This window comes from Bubalus kerabau, chromosome 5 (assembly GCF_029407905.1).
Source record: "Bubalus kerabau isolate K-KA32 ecotype Philippines breed swamp buffalo chromosome 5, PCC_UOA_SB_1v2, whole genome shotgun sequence".
Classification (NCBI taxonomy): Eukaryota; Metazoa; Chordata; class Mammalia; order Artiodactyla; family Bovidae; genus Bubalus; species Bubalus kerabau.
The window spans coordinates 1,044,202-1,062,697 of NC_073628.1; the positions used below are offsets into that span (position 1 = coordinate 1,044,202).

The 18,496-nt window shown below is 66.9% G+C and overlaps 1 protein-coding gene across 4 annotated transcripts in view; it reads left to right on the top strand.

Moving 5' to 3' along the window:
- The first annotated feature begins 3,653 nt into the window (after positions 1-3,653).
- Positions 3,654-18,496, top strand: part of BRSK2 (BR serine/threonine kinase 2) — a 48,391-nt gene continuing 33,548 nt past the window's right edge. For all 4 annotated transcript variants that reach the window (XM_055583276.1, XM_055583273.1, XM_055583275.1 and 1 more), the window contains exon 1: positions 3,654-3,747. In XM_055583276.1, coding sequence (XP_055439251.1) covers positions 3,654-3,747 — 94 coding nt within the window. The remainder of the gene's footprint in view (positions 3,748-18,496) is intronic.

Consider the following 18,496-nt stretch of genomic DNA (forward strand, 5'->3'; position numbering starts at 1 on the left):
ATTTACAGACAAAAAAAATGTCATCTGTGGATAAAGATTCTTTCAATTTTCCCTTTCCAGCTGTATAAAAATATTATTTTCCTTGCCTTATCACATTGGCTGGGTCCTCTAGTAAAGTGGCGATGCCTGTGTGCTAAGTCTCTTCAGTCGTGTCTGACTCTTTGCAACCCTATGGACTGTAGCCCACCAGGCTTCTCTGTCCATGGGATTCTCCAGGCAAGAATAGTGGAGTGGGTTGCCATGCCCTCCTCCGGGGGTGTTCCAGACTCAGGGATGGAACCCACATCCCGTCCGTCTGCGGCATTGGCAGGCGGGCTCTTTACCGCTAGCGCCACCTGGTGGCAGTGGATGTTTCTGCCTCATTCCCATTCGTCTTTCACCATCAAGGGTAACGTCATTGGGTTTTTCTAGATCCCCTTTATCAGTTGAAGTGAAAGTCGCTTAGTCGTGTCTGACTCTTTGCGACCCCATGGACTGTACAGTCCATGGAATTCTCCAGGCCAGAATACTGGAGTGGTAGCCTATCCCTTCTCCAGTGGATCTTCCCAACCCAGGGATCAAACTGGGGTCTCCAGCATTGCAGGCGGATTCTTCACCGGCTGAGCCATGAAGGAGCTCGTTTCAGCCCTAGTTTACTGACGTGTGTGTATGTGTTTAAATCATCAATGGGTGTTGAATTTTGCCAAATGCCTTAATTGTTTTGCATTTATGGAAATGATTGTGGTTTTCTGCTTCAGACCACTCACATTGTGAACTGTTGATCCTGAAATGTTATAGTAACTTACCTTCTCGGAATTAGCCCTGCCTGGTCACATGTGTTGTCCTTTTGTAAAAAAAAAAAAAAAAAAAAAATTATTTATTTTTGGTTGTGCTGGGTCTTCGTTGCTGGGCTTTCTCTAGTTGTGGTTTGCAGGGTTTGCACTGCGATGGCTCCTCTTGCTGTGGGGCACAGGCTCCAGAGCGCTCAGGCTCTAGTAGCTGCATCACAGGGGCTCAGTAGTCACAGCTCCCGGTCTCGAGAGCACAGGCTCGGAAGTTGTGGCACAAGGATTTAGTTGCTCCGAGGCGTGTCGGATCTTCCAGGATCAGGGATCAAACCTATGTCTCCTGCATTGGCAGGTGGATTCTTTACCACTGAGCCACCAGAGAAGCCCTTGTATTCTTCTTTTAATACTCTGTTAAGTACTTTTGTGTGGCCTCATGAAGTGTACTGGACTTAAATTTCCTTTTCGTGTCGTGTCCTGTCTGGACTTGCTACCAGGGTTAAGATGGTCTCACAAAAGAGTTCCCTCCTCCTCTGTGTTCTGAAAGCACTCTGCAGTGACCATGTTATTTCTCCTTTAAAGGTTTGCTGAGATCCTCCAGTGAGGCCTCCCACCTGGACTTTCTCTGCATCAAGGCCAGTGCTGGGCCAGGCGGATGGAAGCCCGGCCAGGAGGGGCCATGCACAAAGATGGTTCTGTGCTGTGTTAAGTTGGAGGGTTTGTGCAGGAGGGAGGCTGCCCTGTGGCCCTGGAGCTGGCAAGGGTGATTCAGAAATGCACTAGAAGTGGACATGGAGAAATGGACATGGAGAAATAACATGAAAGCACTGCAGAGTGCTTTCAGAACACAGAGGAGGGGGGAACACGGAGAGGCAAGCAGAGGGGTCCTCCATGGAGCCTTGAAAAAGGATGATGGGTGCAGGCTGCACAGACACAGAATACTGAAAAGTGGCCAGAGAGGGAAGACCCCAGGAGCACAGGGTGCAGTGTGGGTGGCGGGTGGGAATCTTGAAAGCCAGGTGCTTTAGCCCAAGAGTATCCAGATAAGAATGGTTAGCTGGCCAGGCTACTGAGGGCACGAGAAGGATGTGTCTGGTAAGTCCTGCAGGCTGGGGAAACCAGGGGACCATGGAGGCACGGCTCCAGCAGAGCAAGACAGGCAGGCCACAGGGTATGTCCCTTTCCTGGCAGCTGCCCCTCCTCCAGATGCCTGGGCATACCGCCCTCCTCCATCTGCCGATAGCCCTAGCCCGAATCCTGCCCTGATTCATCATCCTGACCTGATGACTCCTGTTGCGCCTTCAGCCCCTGGAGTCTCCCCTCCAAAGTCCCAAACTCTCCGTATATCCAGTTAAACCTGTGCCCACCGCCCAAGCCTGGAGCTGTCTGCAGCAGTCTGTTTTGTGGGGTGAGGCTCTGCACACCTTTGGAGAACCTAGCACCTGCCACCTGAAGACTCAGTCTGCAACGTTTTAAGAAACAAGCAGGAAGCAAGGGGGCGCCTTCAAGGGCGGAGGGCTGGGGTTTGGAGGGCTGCCTCCCTTTCCTGAGCGGAGAGAGGGGAAAAAAGCGTAAGCCAGCCCTCCCAGGGCGGGTGCTGGGACGATCTGCGGGTTCCCTGAGCTGACGCAGCCCTCCCCACAGGCTGGGCCGGAGCAGGGCATTACCCTGACTGGAGTGCGGGCTGGGGCTGCGGCCCAGGACTTGGCGGCAGATCGGAGCCACAGCAGGGCACCCAGAGGCTCAGAGGGTGTGGGGCCGCGCCTGCACGGTTGGCGCTCCCTGCTCCGGGCCCTCATCTCTCTTCTCCCCCCACTCCACCCCCCGCCTCTGCGGCCCTGGCTCAGGAAGCTCGTCTGTTTTCCGCAAGAAACAGGAGGCCCCCCAGGTCAGGCTTCCCTCTGCGGGGTGGGCCAGCACAAAGGCCTGCTGTGTGGCCTTGGATGAGTTCTTGACTCCGCTGTGCTGGTCATCGTCGTGTACCCGAGAAAACGGAGTGGAGGAGCGCAGTGTCCCGGGCACTGCCTCCGGGCGCGCAAGGTCACGTCACGGCTGGGCCACGCGTCACGCAGCGCCGCAGCCCCCGCGAGGAGGGTGCGGAGGGGCTAGCAACGCCTTTGCACCCTGGTGGTCGCGCCCAGCACGGACGGCGCCGGGAGCCGGGGTCGCAGACCGTCCACCCCAGGGCCTGCCGCCTGCCCGGTCCTGGGATGCGCTTTAAAGGCGGGCCGCCGGGCATCCGCAGCTCGCCCCCTGGGCGGGGCCGCGGGCTTGGGGGCGGTGGGCGGTGGGCAGAGGGCCCGAGACTCGCAGGCCCCGCCCCCGCCTCGCCCCGGCCCCGCCCGGACACCGCCCCGGCCTCGCCTCCGGGAGACCAGCTCCCGGGAGCGCAGGCCTCGGCCTGACGGACGGGGCGGAGGCGGGGCCGGCAGAGGAGGTCGCTGATTGGTCGGCGCCGCTGATTGGCCGGCACAGGAGCCACTCGCTGCCCCCGCTGCGTCGGGCTGCGCTCGTGCGGGCTCGGCTCGGCTCGGCTCGGCTCGGCTGCGCGGCCGCGGACGGACGGACGGGCGTGCGCGGGGGGCGCGGGGCGCGGGGCGCGGGCCTCGGCGGCGGCGACGGCGGCAGCGGCGGAAGCCTTGTGCCCCCGCCCGCCCGGTCCTCTCGCAGAGGCGGAGGCAGCGCGCGCCGGCCGTAGCTGAGCGGGCGCAGGCGCGGGGGGCGGCGGCGCGGGGGAGGCGCGGGGTCTCGGAGCGAGCGCGGCCCGCCGGGCGCCTCCGACCCGGCCCAGCCGACGGACGGACTCGCGCGGACGCGGCCCCTCCCTGCCGCCGCCCGCCCGCGCGCCCGCCCGGGGCGCCCACCTCGCCGGCGCCGGGCCCGGGAGCGATGACATCGACGGGGAAGGACGGCGGCGGGGCGCAGCACGCGCAGTATGTGGGGCCCTACCGGCTGGAGAAGACGCTGGGCAAGGGGCAGACAGGTGCGTGCGCGCCGGCCGGGGCCGGGAGGCCGGCCCGCGGCGGGGCCGGAGGGCCAGGGGCGCCGATGGGCGCCGGGGGAGCCAGGGGACCGCGAGGGCCGGGGGCGCGCAGGCCCGCCGCCCGGGAGCGCCGCGCGGGTCCCGGGGAAGGAGGCCGCCCCGAGCTGGGCGCCGCAGGCCGGGCCCGCGGCTCCGGCCCGGAGCCGCGAACAATAGGAGGCCGGGCGCCCAGGCCCGCCGCGGAGCCCCGCAGGCCGCGCGGTTGCGGTCGGCCGGGCGCGGCCCAAGGACACGCGGCGCGAGCGGCGGGGCCCGGGCCCGGCCAGCGCCCCTCGGCGCTGCTGCAGGTGCGCGGGCCCGGCCGCATTGTGAGCCCGAGCGGCCCGGCCCATTGTGCCGCGGGAGGAGGGGGCCGGGCGGGCGCCCATCTGCCGTCTGCCGCGGCCGCGCTAATCGGCGTGCTGCCCGAGCAGCTGCGTCCCGGGCCGCGCGCCCCCGGCCGCGACCCCAACTCCGGCGGCCGGCTCGCGGGGAGGTCGCCGCGCGCGTCCTGCGGGGACCGGCCGCTCCGGCCAAGCCGGGCCCTCCCTCACGGTGGGAGTGGGAGAGCGCCTGGGCCACTCACGGGGCTGGACAGCGCCTCTCTCTCCTCCCCGCCTCGGCTCGGAACGTCTGCGACACTGCGCTCCCCCGGGGGAGGGAGAGGGAGGCTGCTGACGGGCCCGAGCGCAGAGCCCGGCCCGGGATCCCACACAGGCAGCGGAGCAGACCCGCGGCCCGGGGGAGGAGGGGGCTCACCGGCTGCTCCTGTCCGGCGGTCTTTCTGGCAGTTGGGTTAGACCCGGCCGGCGGCCAGTTCCCCATCTGCTTTGTGAGAGGCAGCGCTCAGCCATTTTCTTCTTGCCGCTGGTTGGGCCTCTCTCGCGGCCCAGAGGTCCGATTGGCACTGCCCCCTACCCCTGTCTCCCTGGGAAGTTCCTGGGACCTCAGGAGGGTGCGGCAGGCTCGGCGTCCAGGAGGGAGCCGCTCCAGCCAGGGACGCTGCCGGCCCTCCCCAAGCCCCCCAGGGTGGCCCAGAGGCGGAGCCTGGAGGTGGCAGGAAAGTGGGCCAAGCTCGGGGCTGGGTGGGGGTGGGGTGGGGGCTGTGATGTAACTGAGGCCGAGAGAGGGTGCCTGGGCGGGGGAGGTGGGTGCTCTCCCTTTCCTCCTGGGTGGATAGCCCTGGCTGGTGCCAACTGCCGAGGCACTTGGGGCCCTGGGCTCTAGTGCAGCGGCTTTGGAAGTGGGGGTGGCGGGCCGGGTTCAAGGAGGAGGTGGCAGACAGCCCGTGTTCAACTGAGTTCAAAATACGCATGTTTCCTGGGAGAAACAACCGTCGTTGGTGAAATCCTCAATGGGGGAGGGGCGTTGGGGCAGCAGAATGCAGGAGGCAGTGAAATAATCTAATTATTGTACCAATAAAATGTTGTTATAAGGAAACATCGGCTTGTAATTATACGGCAGCGTGTCTCCGTGGGTAGGGCTGGCCTCCGTACTCTTCATTGAGTGATTCTGTCGTACAGTTAATTACAGGAGGTTCCCACTGTAATTAACAGTAATGAACACAAAAGGATGTGTATGGTGTGTGAACAACAGGCCCCGCGATGTTTAGAAGCAGCTCCTCGGGCCCCTGTCTCGGAGTGGGATCAGCTCTCTGGTTGAGGCCCCTCTGGGGGTCTGTCTGTCCCCTGCTCCTCCTGGCCTGAGTGCTCAGAGCTGCCCCCCTCCCCCCCAAGACCCTGATGGCTGGAGCGCCAGCTTCCTGTTGGCCCGTCTCTCTGTCCCTTCTGTGGCAGGGTCACCTAGAGTTTAGTGGACACGGAGCCTCGTGGCCTGCGTCCACCAGGCCTGCTCACTTGGCCTGTAGGCTGCTCTTTGGCAGCAAATGCCCAGAAAGCTGTAACTTCCCAGGCCTGTCCCTTTAGTCCCAAGATAACTGCCTGACCTTATCTGGGGGCTAGGCTTCCTTCCAGGAGCCCTCAGGGAACAGTGTGCTGCGGGGGAGCAACTCCCCCTGAGCCGTGCGGTCCCCCCAGACCCGGGGTGTGGGGGGTCCAGCCCGGCCCCCCTTGTCTCATGGACACCTTCGACCTCCCCACGCATGGCCTGTCCTCTGCCAAGGTTCTGTAAAGGGAGCTGAGGTAGACTTCAGTGGCGGTGGGCTGTGTGCGGTGGCTGATCCGGCCACTCTGGCCCCGTGTCCTGGGGAGGGGCAGGGGGGGCGCGGGTCCTGTTGGGAGGCGGGCCCGCCCCTCTCCCCCGAGACACTGCCTTTGGGGAATCAGATGTGGGGTGGGGGACACTGCAGGCATGGAGGGCAGGTGTGGACAGAGCCACTCCTCCGTCTGGCTGGACATCCCTCTGGTGGCTGGCAGGGTCCAGTTTGCATTTCTGTTGTGTCTCTGTAGCCACGAGTGGTTCTGTTTTGCTCGGTTGGTGTTGGGCTCAGGGCGGGGGTCTGTCACTCCTGCAGTGTTGGGCCTCCCCGTCAGGGCTGGCGAGGTGGTCAGGACATCATCTCCACACAGCTGTCCTTAACGGCCTGGCGTTGCCTCTGTGGCGGCCTGGCGAGGGTCTTCACCCTGGCTGCACCGGGGTTTCTGGTCGGTTGGGGGACAGGGCCTTCCAGGCCCGCTGGGGCGGGTGTCGCTCTGCAGGGTGGAGTCCACTTGCTTGTCTAGGGGAGGCTTCTTCAGGTGGGGGGACGGCCGGGGAGGCACCCCCAGAGGGTCCAGCAAGGACCGAGGAGGCCAGGAGGGGCTGTGCCATCTTTACTCCCCCAGCCCCATCAGGAAGCGTGCAGCACACCCCCCAGGGCGCAGCAGACCTGGGGTGGGGGGTTCGGCACCCGTCGGCCAGGAGGACCCCAGGGAGGACAGGAGGAAGGTGGGTGCTTGGGTCCACGGGAGGAGGTGGAGTCCTCCCTTGGAAACCCCTCGTCCAGCGGGGAGGAGATGGGGGCTGAGACGGGGCTGTCTGGCAAGGAGTCCATCCAGCTAAAGAGAGAAGAGGGGATCGAGGGGCTGCCCAGCTGCCCCTGGGCAGGTTCGCAGGGTGATGGGCGCGCCGGTGGGGAGAGCCCCTGCAGGCTCTCGAGGGACTCCTGGGAGAATTAACGTGGGTGCTGGTGGCAGGCAGGCTGGAGAGGACTCCTGGGATGGGATGGGGCAGGTGAGCGAGGGAGACTCAAGTGAGCTGGGAAGAGAGACAGGTGTGAGCTGGAGGGAGACAGGTGAGCTGGGAAGGGGCAGATGTGAGCAGGAGAGACAGGTGAGCTGGAGGGAGGGTTTGCACCCTGGGATGACCCTGGCTCAGGACCAGGAGCGGGGGCAGGCAGAGGTGGAGACGGGCGGGGTGGTGTGCAGGGCTGTGTCCATTTCAGGAGGCTGAGCAGAGGGAGGCAGCTGTGCAGCCAGCCAGTGGCCACAACCCGTCGGCCCCGGCGGTGGTCAGGGAGGGGCTGGCCCAGGAACCAGCCTGGGGTGCCATGGGGGGCTGAGGCCCGGAGGAGTGGGCGTCCCTGTGTGGGTGGACAGAGCAGGCTGGGCAGGGTGGGCCTCCACTGGCCGCACATGGACCGCTTGTCCTGTCGGATGGTCAATGCGGTCGGCAGGCCATGTCGTCCTTTGCTGTGGGTCCGGAGCCTCCCACTTTGTGCCTCAGGCCAGATCCAGTCCATCTAACCCACTTTATAAGCAGGGAGCAGGCCAGAACCTAACTTGGTCCAGGACAGTGGCTCCCAGCGGCCGTGGGAAAGCCCGCGATGCTCACGGCACCCTGGTTAGACGTTAGCACCCTGTCCTTGAGGAGCTGTGGGCAGAGCTGGAGGGCAGTGGAGAGCCCACACCTATGCCCTTGCCTCCTTGGCGGGATGGGGGGTGGAAAGGCTTGGCGCCCCATCGGTGATGCTGGGACAGATGCCGCTCAGCCGTCTCCCAAGGCACAGACCCTCCCCCTGCCTAGGCTTGGAGCCGGCCCTGGGGGGGCTGTGCTTGTGCACAGAGGGCAGCTCTGCACGGGGTCCCCGGGGTGACAGGGGGGTTTGCCCTCAGAGGGCGGGCCTTTTCCTGAAGGGATGGGAGGGTCTGGGTGGACCGAGCCCAAGGACCCCGGTCCCACCATGGTCCCCTGTGGCTCTGAACACCTCTGGGTCTTCGTGCACCTGCCCCACCCCCTTGCCTCACCACTAGTGTGGTGCCAGGCTCTGCAGAGACGGGGTGGGGGCAGAGGTGCTGCCCACTGCCACTCTGGCCAGGGCTCGTCTGTGTGGCATTTCCAGGGGGCAGGGGGACCAGTGGCGGCCCCCAGCATGGTGTGGGGGGCCCGCCTCTGCCCACGTGTGCCAGGCATCGTCTCTGGAGTCGTCTGTCTAGGAGTGGCTTGTGGACAGGGCCAGGTCTGGCTCTTCTGGAAGCAGCCAGGCCAACACTGGCCACAGCCCTGAGGCAGATCCTCACTCGGGGCTCCAGGGGGAACCCCTGCAGGACAGGCAGCCGTCTGACTGTGCTCTGGGCAGGGGAGTGGAGGGTCTCAGACTCAGCCCCGGGCTGCTGGACGGTGGCCAGGGCATCCCCGAGCCTCGCTGGTGACTGGCAGGCTGGGCTGTGTCGGGGGCATGTGTGCACTGGGGCCCCCGGGGCTGGCTCCCCTGCCCTGGCCCATCCCAGCTAACCTCGACCACTGTGGGTGGGGTGGCGAGGGCTCGACCAGGAGACGCCAGGTCGTGTCTGTCCACCCCCACTTTTCTCTGGCTGCTTTCTCCCTGGTTTTCACTCCAGGCACTTGTCTGTGGGGAGATCTCTGGGCCTGCAGGTGTCAGGGACAAGGGGCAGTCTGGTGTCTTGAGAGGCTGGGCAGCAGCCCTGGCCACGTCTCCTCTGCCTGCCCATGCGCCCTGCTCACTGCTGGCACCTTCCGTGTGCCTGGAGCGGGCAGGCCCTCCAGGGTCAGAGCCTGCGCACGGACAGCTTACATGGGCCGTGCTGCCGTGTTCATGGGCCCAGGGAAGGTGTGTGGCTGCCTTGCACCAGGGGTGTCCGGGGGACCTGGTGCCACCTCGTGCTCCGATTTGGAGAGCACCTTCGAGGCCAGTGGCACCCAGAGGGTCCGGCAGTGCCTGCAGAGGTGGAGGCAAGTGGGCACCCGGAGGGTCGGGCAGTGCCCGCAGAGGTGGAGGCCAGTGGGCACCAGAGAGTCAGGCAGTGCCCGCAGAGGCAGCTGCCCTCTGGCCACCCGCTCACAGCGTCCCTTCCTGCCCAGTCCACCCGCACCGCCTGGCTGCTCAGAGTGGGGCCCCTCGGGGCCTGCGGCCGCATGGATCACGAGGCCTGCCTGTGGCCCCCGGGGCGCCGCTGTGGGCCTGGCCTACCCCGCCGTGCAGCAGGCCCCCAGGACCTCGTGGACGCCTTGTTCCTTGCAGGGCAGTTCTGTGTTCACGATCTGGAGTCACAGCCGGGGACGACCCCTGGCTCTGGTGCTCGAGGGGCTCTGAGCCTCAGGCCCCCCCACGGCCTCTGTGAGGCCCCGATGGCCAGTTGCAGTGCCGGACGCGCATGGGCCAGCACCGGCCAGGGCCCATCGAGGGTTTTGGGGGAGGGTGAGGGCCCCCTGCACCTCTGGTGGTCCCTGGTGTTGCCTGGACTCTGCAAGAAGTCCTTGGACGCAGAGTGGGCTGGCGCCTCCGGACAAGCCCTGCAGGAGAGCCCTCCCCAGTGACAGGCCCAGCCAGCCCCCCGGCCCCCACAGGCCGGCCGATGCGGCCAGGCCAGCCCGCGCTGGGTGGTGGGCCCAGGGTGGGCCTCTGTGAGCCCAGCACCCAGGTCCTGGCTGGGGTTGTTGGAGCTGCCCATGGCATGCCTGAGGCGCCGCCCCAGGCGGGCTGCCGGCCACCGAGTGGGGCTGCCAGGCCAGCTGCCTCGGACTCGGGACAAGGCGGAGGCTGGGCTGGGGCTGAGGCCGCGGGGACAAAGCGGGGATTGTCCGGGCTGGGCCCTGAGAGGCGGCCCCGGCCTTGTTCTGCAGCCTCTGAGGGGCCAGTGTTTCGGAGCGGGGCAGCTGGGAGCCCCCCGCGGGCCAAGGAAATGGCCCTCCTCTTCTGGGTTTTCTTCCCGACCGCTTGGCTTTCGTCCCTCAGGGCCCCGGGAGGCCGCTGGGCCTCAGTTTCTTCCCTGTGCCCTGGGCTGGATCGGGGCCCCTGAAGTCAGTGTGTGTCCAGCGCCAACGTGGCATCCTGGGACACCCCCGGCCGGGGTGCTGGCCTGCATGGACAGGGGCGCTCCCCGGGGGCTGGCCTGTCCTCATCCACATGGGGCCTGGGCCCCGCCCCCGGCCAGGCCCCATGGTTCTGGGCTGTGCTCTGCGGGACAATGGGGCACCTAGGCCACGGCTGCCCCCTGGGCTTAGCCAAGCCCCGCGTCTGGCCCTCCTCACCCCAGGGCAGAGCTGGGAGACCCGCCTGGCCTGCGTGACGTGGCTGGCACTGGGGACACGTCAGGCCGTGGGCAGTTCTCGGGGGCGGCGGGAGGCTGCTCGGCCAGGAATTTGGCCTTTCTTGGGGGAGGCTTGGCCGCAGTGCCCCTGGGTGACTCCAGAGCTGCTGGCAGCCGCCGCTCGGTGGAGGAGCTGGAGGGTGGGGGCCGAGGCGGTGCCTGGTGGTGGAGGGTGGCCACGGGAACCCAGTGGGTCTCTCCCGATGGTCCCTCCTGATGGCCAGTTTTGGTCTGGACCACGGGCCATGAGGCCAGAGTAGCCCCGGGGCAGGGCTGGGCGGGCGGGACGGCAGCCCTGAGGCTGCTGCTTCCTGCTCCCAGTTGCCCCTGAGCCAGGTCCATTGGTGCGTTGGGACCGTATGTCCAGCTTCCTTGGGCATTGACTCTGGCGCCAGCTGGAGGCTGGGGCATGGGCGGGCAGGGCCATGGGAACCCGGGTTGGCAGAGGCTGTGAGGAGCCCTGCTCACATGGGAGCACAGGCTCTGCCGCCCCCAGCAGACTCCCCCCGACCCGTCGTCCAGGAGGGCCTGCGACGGAGCTGGGCAGCCTCGTGGGCCTGTTTCCTCCCTGCAGCGAGTGGGGCAGGCATTGGGTGGGCAGCTGCGGGGACCCAGGGATGTCCAAGACCCCTGGAGAGGACTGCGTGTGGAGCTCCCCAGCCCCTGCTCTTCAGGGTGGGCCTTGGTGTGTTTGAGGGGCTGAGTCTTACACAGCTGTTCAGGAGTCCCTTGGCCAGCCCTGTGGAGCCGGGAAGGAGCTGGACAGGGCGCCCCGTCCTGGGCCAACAGAGCATCTTGGGTCTCTTGTCCGGGGTCTCTGCGGTCAGCCTGGGTGCAGAGCCCGTGGGGTAGGGCCCCCAGCGCAGGCTGTGCCGTGGGAAAGTCACGCATCTCCAAGCCTCAGTTTCCCAGCCCGGCCCCGGGGTGAGGGGGTGGTGTGCCCCTAGGGGACGCACCTGCTTGGGACCAGGTAGGGGGCTGGCAACAGCGGTCATTCTTGGGCTGAATGCGCGGCCTGGGCTGGGGGCCGGGGGAGGCAGCGCCGGGACGGGACAGGTGGGCGTCGTGTCTGCTTCTCCCCTCGGCAGCCGTATTTCCATGCAGCGCCGGTTTTGGGGGCAGCCAGTGAGCAGAGTGTGTGGGGATTGTGGCGGAGTGGCCAGCTGTGCTGGGCTGAGGGCCCCGGGGGACACGCAGCCTGGGCTGGGGGCTGTCTTGTGCCTTCCCGTGGCACACGGCGCTCTGGGCGGCCTGTCCCCTGTGCCCCCACCCCCACTGACGTCTTGTGCCTCCTGCCACGTGGCCGGCAGACACCTTTGTTCCAGGGGCCCGCTGGGGGGGCGGGGGGCCCCAACATTCCTGGGCTGCTGTGGAAACCCCCCACATACGGGCATTTCCAGAGACAGCAGTAGAGAAAGTAGCCCCGCTGGGCCCCAAGAGCCCACCCAGCCTCGGCACCAGTCACAGGGACTGTTTGCCTCAGCCCACTCCCCAGACATTGTCGTCGAACTGCCAATGTTTCAGGGCTGGGTCTAAAAGATACTCTTTATAAAGTACCGTATGCTTAGCATCCTGAGAAGTCAGCACTGATTTCCAAAGCTGGCAGAAGCCCCGTCAGACGCTGGTTTGGTGGGTAAGGACTGCTTCCTGGAGGCCGAGTCCCTCTGGCTCCGGGCGTGGCCCCTGGAGGTCTGGCCCCCCTCATTCCCTCTCCAGCCCTGCTGTGATGGCCGTTGGTGCCGGTGGGCGGTGCACTGCGAGATGCCGGCCTGACCCTGCTTAGGGGCAGTGGGCCCACCCAGGCTGCCCTGCTTACCATGCACGTGGGTGCGGGCCCAGGGGGGCTGCTCCGTGAGGAGCTCCCAGGGTCAGCTCTGTCCTGCAGTGAGTGAGCCTGAGACAGTGGAAGATGGTGGCCAGTCACTCCCTGGTCCCGCAGCCCAAGCTGCTGCAGCCCTTGGGGGTGTAAGTGAGGAACAGGCATGGAGCGGGGGCCTCACGTGGGGGGCAAGGGGCTGAGGGAGGCCGTCCTGGAGAGCTTGGACAGCTTCGGGTGGGTGGGTGCCCTGCGTCCTTCTGTCGTGCTGGGTCCTGGCTCTGCCCGCAGGCTGCGGTGGCCCTGTCACTGGGGGGCGGACAGATGTCGTGTGAGGCCGGCCATGCATCCACAGGGCAGCCTCAGGCTTGCCCACCCCCAGCCCTTGCCTCCAGGTCCTCCTCCTGGGTCGCCTCTGCCACCACGTCTGGCCTGTGACCTCACTTGGGAGCCCCCGAGCCTGGACCCCTCGCGTTGTCTGGGTCTGGGGTTTCCTGCCTGGCGTCGGGGCTGCTCGAGGCCAGGGCACATGCTCCTGCTAAAGTGGGGCTCACGCTGGGGGCGCCTGCTTCCGCACAGAGCTGGGGGCCCCGGTGACCTGGGAGAACTGCTCTTCAGGAGCAGGATGGTCAAGGACAGCCCCAGGGCCAGCTGCCTGTGGGACCCCCACCCCCTGCACTCGCCCTTCTGTCTTCAGGGAGGGCAGTGCAGGCCCTGGGCGGTGCCGCCTCTGCCGCAGCCTCCTCCAGGCTTGCAGGGAAGAGGCTGGGTGGTCACCGGGTACCTGGCGCCAGGCCCTCGCCCCGGGCGGCCTGCGGGCGGAGCTGTCCAGCGTGGTAGTGCTGAAGTCCGCAGCTTCCTGGCGCCACAGGAGAGAGGCTGCCGTTAGCAGTTTGTCCTCCCACGTCCCCTGCAGCTGTGAGCAGGCCTGTGGACAGGCCCAGGGGTCTTTGGAGAGTTCCCACACCTGGCTTCCCGGTGTGGGACTGGTCCTGTGCTGAGGAGGGGCAGGTGGGAGCCGCCAGGCGTGCTCCTGGGGGAGACCCCGGCCCCCCTTCCCCTCTCTGGGCAGAAGGAGCTGGTGGCCAGCTCTCCTGGGGCTGCTGCTGACCGGCCAGGCGAGGGGAGGGCAGGGTCCCTGCGCGCGAGTGCTGTCCGCCTTCCAGGGCTGCAGCGCCTTCTCTGATCTCGCGTCAACTCGGTGCCTCCCTGGGAGCCCTCACCCGCCTGTCCCTGGGCTCTGAAGGCTGCAGGTGCCCCAAACCACCTGGGCTCCCCAGGGAGGGGTGGGCAGGCCGTGAGAGGCTCTGGCTCCCTCCTGGGTCCCCTTATCTCGAGGGTCTTGTGGCCCAAGAGTGCATGAAATGCAGGCGTTACTTCAGAATTCTGGGACATCGGGGTGGCCTTGGAAGCGGTCAGGGGGGTACCATCTGTGGGCTGGGCTCTGTGCCGACCCTCTGAGTCTGGGGTCTGCCTGCCTGAGCCCCTACCTGGGGGGACAGGGATGTGGTGGGTGTGAAGGGCAGATGTTACCCTCCACTGGCTCAGCCTTGGGGGGATCTGCGAAGCTCCCTGCACGCACAGGGAGGGTCCTTGACCTCAGAGGCTGTGCCAGCAGGCCCCTCCCCAGGCCTGGGGCCTGGACTCAGGAAGCGAGGGTCCCCAGCTCCAACCCCCACTAAACATCCTGTGCGAGGCCGGTGGGGAGGCCGGGGACGGGCGGTGTTTGGGATGGACCGAGGCCTTGGGGTGGAGAGAGTATCATACCCGTGTGTGGGGTGGGGGCTGGGCTGGGCGCACGGGAAGGGTCAGACACTGGCTTATCTCTCCAGGCGAGAGCTCCTTTCAGATTGGAGGTTTGCTGGCTCTAAACCCCAATCCCGGGGGATTTGTGACTAATTATAAAGCGGCACAGATAGGCCCTTCTCCAGCAGATGCTGTGGGGCAGCTGAGGGCACCTGTGGGCGGGTGTGGGCTGTGCCACCTGGGAGGTGGCTGCCGGGCACTTCCTGGGGGCTGCAGGGACCCCTCCGCCTGATGCCCAGGGGCCCAGGGTATGTGGGCCATGTTCCTAGATGCACGGTCGGCTTCGCTGCTGGCCCTGCTGGGCATGTGGTGTCTCAGCGTCCGTGAGAGCCGGCTGCTGCCCTGGTGCCACCCACGTCCATCCGTCCCTCTGCCGGAGGGGCACTCAGACCCCTGTCCTGCAGCCCGCCTTTGGGGTCGGCTGGCTGTAGGGCCTCGGCTCAGGGGCCCTGCTTCCTGCCCCTGGCTCTGCATGCCCTCCTCTGGGCATCTGTGTGCTGCCCTGGTGTCTGCAGCAGGGGGCGTGGGGCCCCCTCCCTGTCGGGGTGATGCTGGTGATGCCCCGTCAGGATCCAGGCTGGTGGGACAGCGCAGTTGGGCCGCTGGCCGCGTCAGGGAGAGGGCCAGGGTATGAGCCTGGGGCCAATCAGAGGTGACCAGGGCCCCGAGCTCGCAGGCTCACCTCCTGTCTGTCCAGGGGCTGAGGGTCCTGAGTCGTGCCCGGCAGGTGGCAGTCCCGTGGTGCCAGGTGGTGAGCAAGGGGTCGGGTAGTGACCGAGGCCTGGCTGGCAGCCCTCCTAGCGCTGCTGCAGGAGGCGGTGGTCTCCGGCCGCTGAACATGTCGGGGCATCTGGGTGAAGCAGGCCAGGCTCTGCTGGGTGCAGTCCTGACCAGGACAGGACCGGACGGGCAGCCACGGTTCAGGGAGGGCGGCTCCTGGGCCCGTCCGCTCCGGCTGGGCCTGGGTCCTGGCTGTCCTCCCCCCCTGCCGAGAGCCCCCAGTGGGCCCTGGGGAGGAAAGGGCCCCGTGTGTGCCCGTCGGGCCCTGGGCAGACTCTGGGCGGGTGGGCATCAGCACACGGCACAGGTGCTGTCTTGAGGGCTCTGCGGTTCCTTGCTGGGCCTCAGGTTCCCACGTGGGTGAGTCGTGCCGAGCCCGTGGCGCCGTGGACCGGCTCCTATCCCCACGGGGCGCCTCTGCTCTGGGCTGCCAAGAGGCCCGTGGTGTGGGGCGGCCCTGGAAACAGCGTGGGTTTGTGGGGGGCTGTCAGCCCTGGGCAGGCTTGGGGTGGGTGTTGATGGGGAGGTTGGGGTGCCTGTGCCCCTCCTCTTCTCCGGCTTGGGGGCCCGGGCAGGTGGGGGCCGGCAGGGCGAGAGCCCAGGGACCCCGTGCTGGCAGGATGGCGTGTGCCTTCACCTCCTGAGGTGTTGAGTCCAGGCCCCCAGGAGCTGTGCGCAAATCCAGTGCCTTGCCTGCCCATCCTTGGGATGTGCTGGGGGCGGCACGAGGGACAGGCTCTGCTGCCCGGGGCGGGGGTCAGGGGTCAGGGGTCAGGGCAGAGGTCCAGGAGACGCTGAGCAGGTCCTGGGGCCGGCACATCCGGCGGGGCCACTGCAATGTCCCCGCAGGGCTGGGCTCCCGTCCTGAGGCCCCGTGCCCATTGTGCCATTGGCGGGCAGGTCCTGTTGCCCAGCCGTTCCATTTGCTCCCCAAGTGCCAGCCCCACGGGCAGGAGGTGGAGGGGTGGGCATCCCGCGGGCTCCACAGCCTGGGCAGCTCCGGGCAGGGGCCACCTGGACCCCCTGGACGCGCTGGGGGCCCGTGTGGGCGGGCGCTCCCTGCCTCTCTCCTTCCCTCCGTCCTTCAGGGGAGCTGCCTGCTGACCGCTGAGCAGCTTCTGTTCTTACCCCGTGCTGGCACTCACGCCCGCAGGCGCCCTTCCGGGGACAGGCGCGCGCTCCTGACGCCTGAGCCCGGCTGAGCAGGGCTGGGGCTCGGGCCACAGGCGTTTCTCACTCCCTGCTGGTAGCACAGGCAGTGTGTGGGTCTGTCTGTCTGTCTGTCTGAGGGGCCTGGCAGGGAGCTTGCCCAGCGCCTTGCTGTTTGTCTCATGCCCAGCACCGGCCGGCAGCCGCCTCAGCCCCTGACTCCCCCAGATTGCGTGCCCCCCACATGTGGTCTCAAGGCTCCACAGAAAGGGCGGGTGCAGAGGAGGAAACCAGGCCCCGGGCCTGCCTGCAGCCACCTCCCTGTCCCACCCGGGACCCCCCGAGCAGGGCTCGGACAGCTGATCTCCTGGGATGAGTCTAGGATGGGGCTCCCAGCCCTCCGACCCACAGGCGGGGTGGGGACAGAGGCTTCTTGGCCCTGGGGAGGGTAGGGCACAAGACCTGTTTTGAGGTTGGAGAAACCAAGTCAGCAAATAGTTTTTTTAAATGTGGATGAGGGTTTTTTAAAAGCAGAGTCCACGTTTGACACGGCAGAATGGTCCTGTGGCCCTGGCTCCGTGCCCTCGGAGGGGCAGGAGTTCCTGGCCACTGACCGGAGGGCTTGTCTGCCCTGCAGCCGTGACCCTGCCCCACCTGCTGGGCCGCGGGTGCTCGTGTGGCTTCCCAGGCCGATCCAGCGGCCCTCCTAGGCGTGCTGGGCGGGGGTGCGGCCATAAGTGAGCACGCTGAGCCTTCCTCTGCTTGAGCGCAGGCCGGCCAGCAGACGGGAGGAGCCTGCCACGCGCGAAGCTTCCCTGCGTCCTATGTCGAGAGCTGGGCGCAGGCAGGGCTAGGGGCTCACCCGCAGCTCCAGCCCCACAGGGTGGGGGCCGGGGAGAGGCCCTGGGCTCCTTTCCGCCCTTGGCTTGGCTCCGAGCAGCTCTGGGCCGGCTCCAAGCTGCAGGGCCCCGCACGCCTGGCCAGTTGCGTGGGCCACACCTGCCACCAGGGAGGCTGTGGGTGCATCCGTCTGTGTGCGCCGTGGCAGGCGGCACTCCCGTGGGTCTCCCGGGGCAGACGTCCCCAGCCGAGTCGCCGTCACCGAGGCAACCCTGTCAGCTCCCTGGGGCCTGGGGTGTTGGGGGGCCAGGTTTGCTGCTGAAGCCCGCCCAGGGCCTGCAGGCAGCCTACCTCTGCTGGGGACCCCTCCCCTCCCCTCGCGCACCAGGCCCCGGGTCACTGACCCTGCGTCGCTCCTGCCCATCAGCCCCACTCTGTCTGTCCGCCGCCGGGCATCCCCGGGGCCTGGACAGCTGCCGGCCAGGGCACTGCACCCAGCGGGGCCTCCGCTGTCACCCCAGCGTCCCCACGGCAGGTGTGACCCCAGCCCCTGGCGGCCGTCTCCCTGGATGTGGGGCTCCTCACAGCTTGTCCTCAGGGCGGCTGCACCCTCTGCCGCCCACTCCCTGGTCCCCTCGGGCCAGCCACCCACCTTCTTACAGATGCCTGGCCAGCAACCCCGGCATCAGCTCCCAGTCTTAAGGCTTCTGAAACTAAGGCACCAGCTTGGGGGAAAAAAAATTTACCAGATTGAATTACTGAACAGTTGCTGAATTCAATCAGAATGTTTCATTGGGCTAATTTTACAGTGTTGAGTTGATAAAGCAGTTAATAAAAACCTCACGTGGTCATCTGCCACCGTTAGGAGCGGAGTCCGCTCCCTGGCCACCTGGGAGGGTTTCCCCGCGTGAGTGGGTGCGGGGTCTGGACAGGGAGGGGGCCCAGCTGGCTGTGGACTGTCGCTGGGTCACGCACAGCCCAGAGCTAACGGGTCCACAGCGTGTGCCCCCCAGACAGGGCCACAGTCCCTCTGGGGCATCCTGCCCGGTGGCCACGGCCCCCGAGGAGCCCAGCAGGGCGGGAGGAGGGGTGCCTCCAAGCGGGGGGTGCTGACCACACAGTAGGTGGATGCCCCGCAGAGACGCTGGCCGGGCGGGTGGGCTTCGGGTGGCGTGGCTGAGGAGTCCCGGGGGCCCGCTACGTGCAGGGAAGCCTCAGCCTGGACGTGGGGCTGTAATGCCCTCGGTCTGGGTGCCGGCCAGGGGACCTCAGCTGGGGAGGAGCGTCCACCCTCTGCCCCGGCTCCACGGAGTGGGACGCCGCCCTGTCGTCGCCATGGTAACCGCGTGCTGCTGAGCTGGGGGCAGTGTCTCTGGGGAGAAGGTGGCCTGCTGGCTGGGCCCTGAACCTCCTGGCCGTCCCGCGTCTCCTGTCAGCCTGGGGTGGGGGCACCTCAGCCTCCCCGGCCCTGACCCTGCATGCAGACCCCGCTGTGCCTGCCATGAGCACATCCTTCCGCAGCCCCGAATGGGTCCCCCCTGTGTGGGGGTCCTGGACACGCTCGGGTGAACAGGTGCCAGGGCAGTGGCCTTTGGAAGGACCTGGGGGGAACATGGTGACCACAGGGGTGGGGGGTGTCATGCTGCAGCCACAGGCTGTCCCTGCTCCCTCCCACCCCTGCCTCCCAGACCCACAGGGCAGCCTGGCAGACGGGGAGGGCCCCCAGCTCTGCCTACAGCCCCTCCTGGCTCCCGGCTCCTGGGCTGGGCCTGGGCCTGGGGGCTGGGGCCACACCTGGAGCGTCTCAGGCCCCAGGTCTGCGCACGGCTCT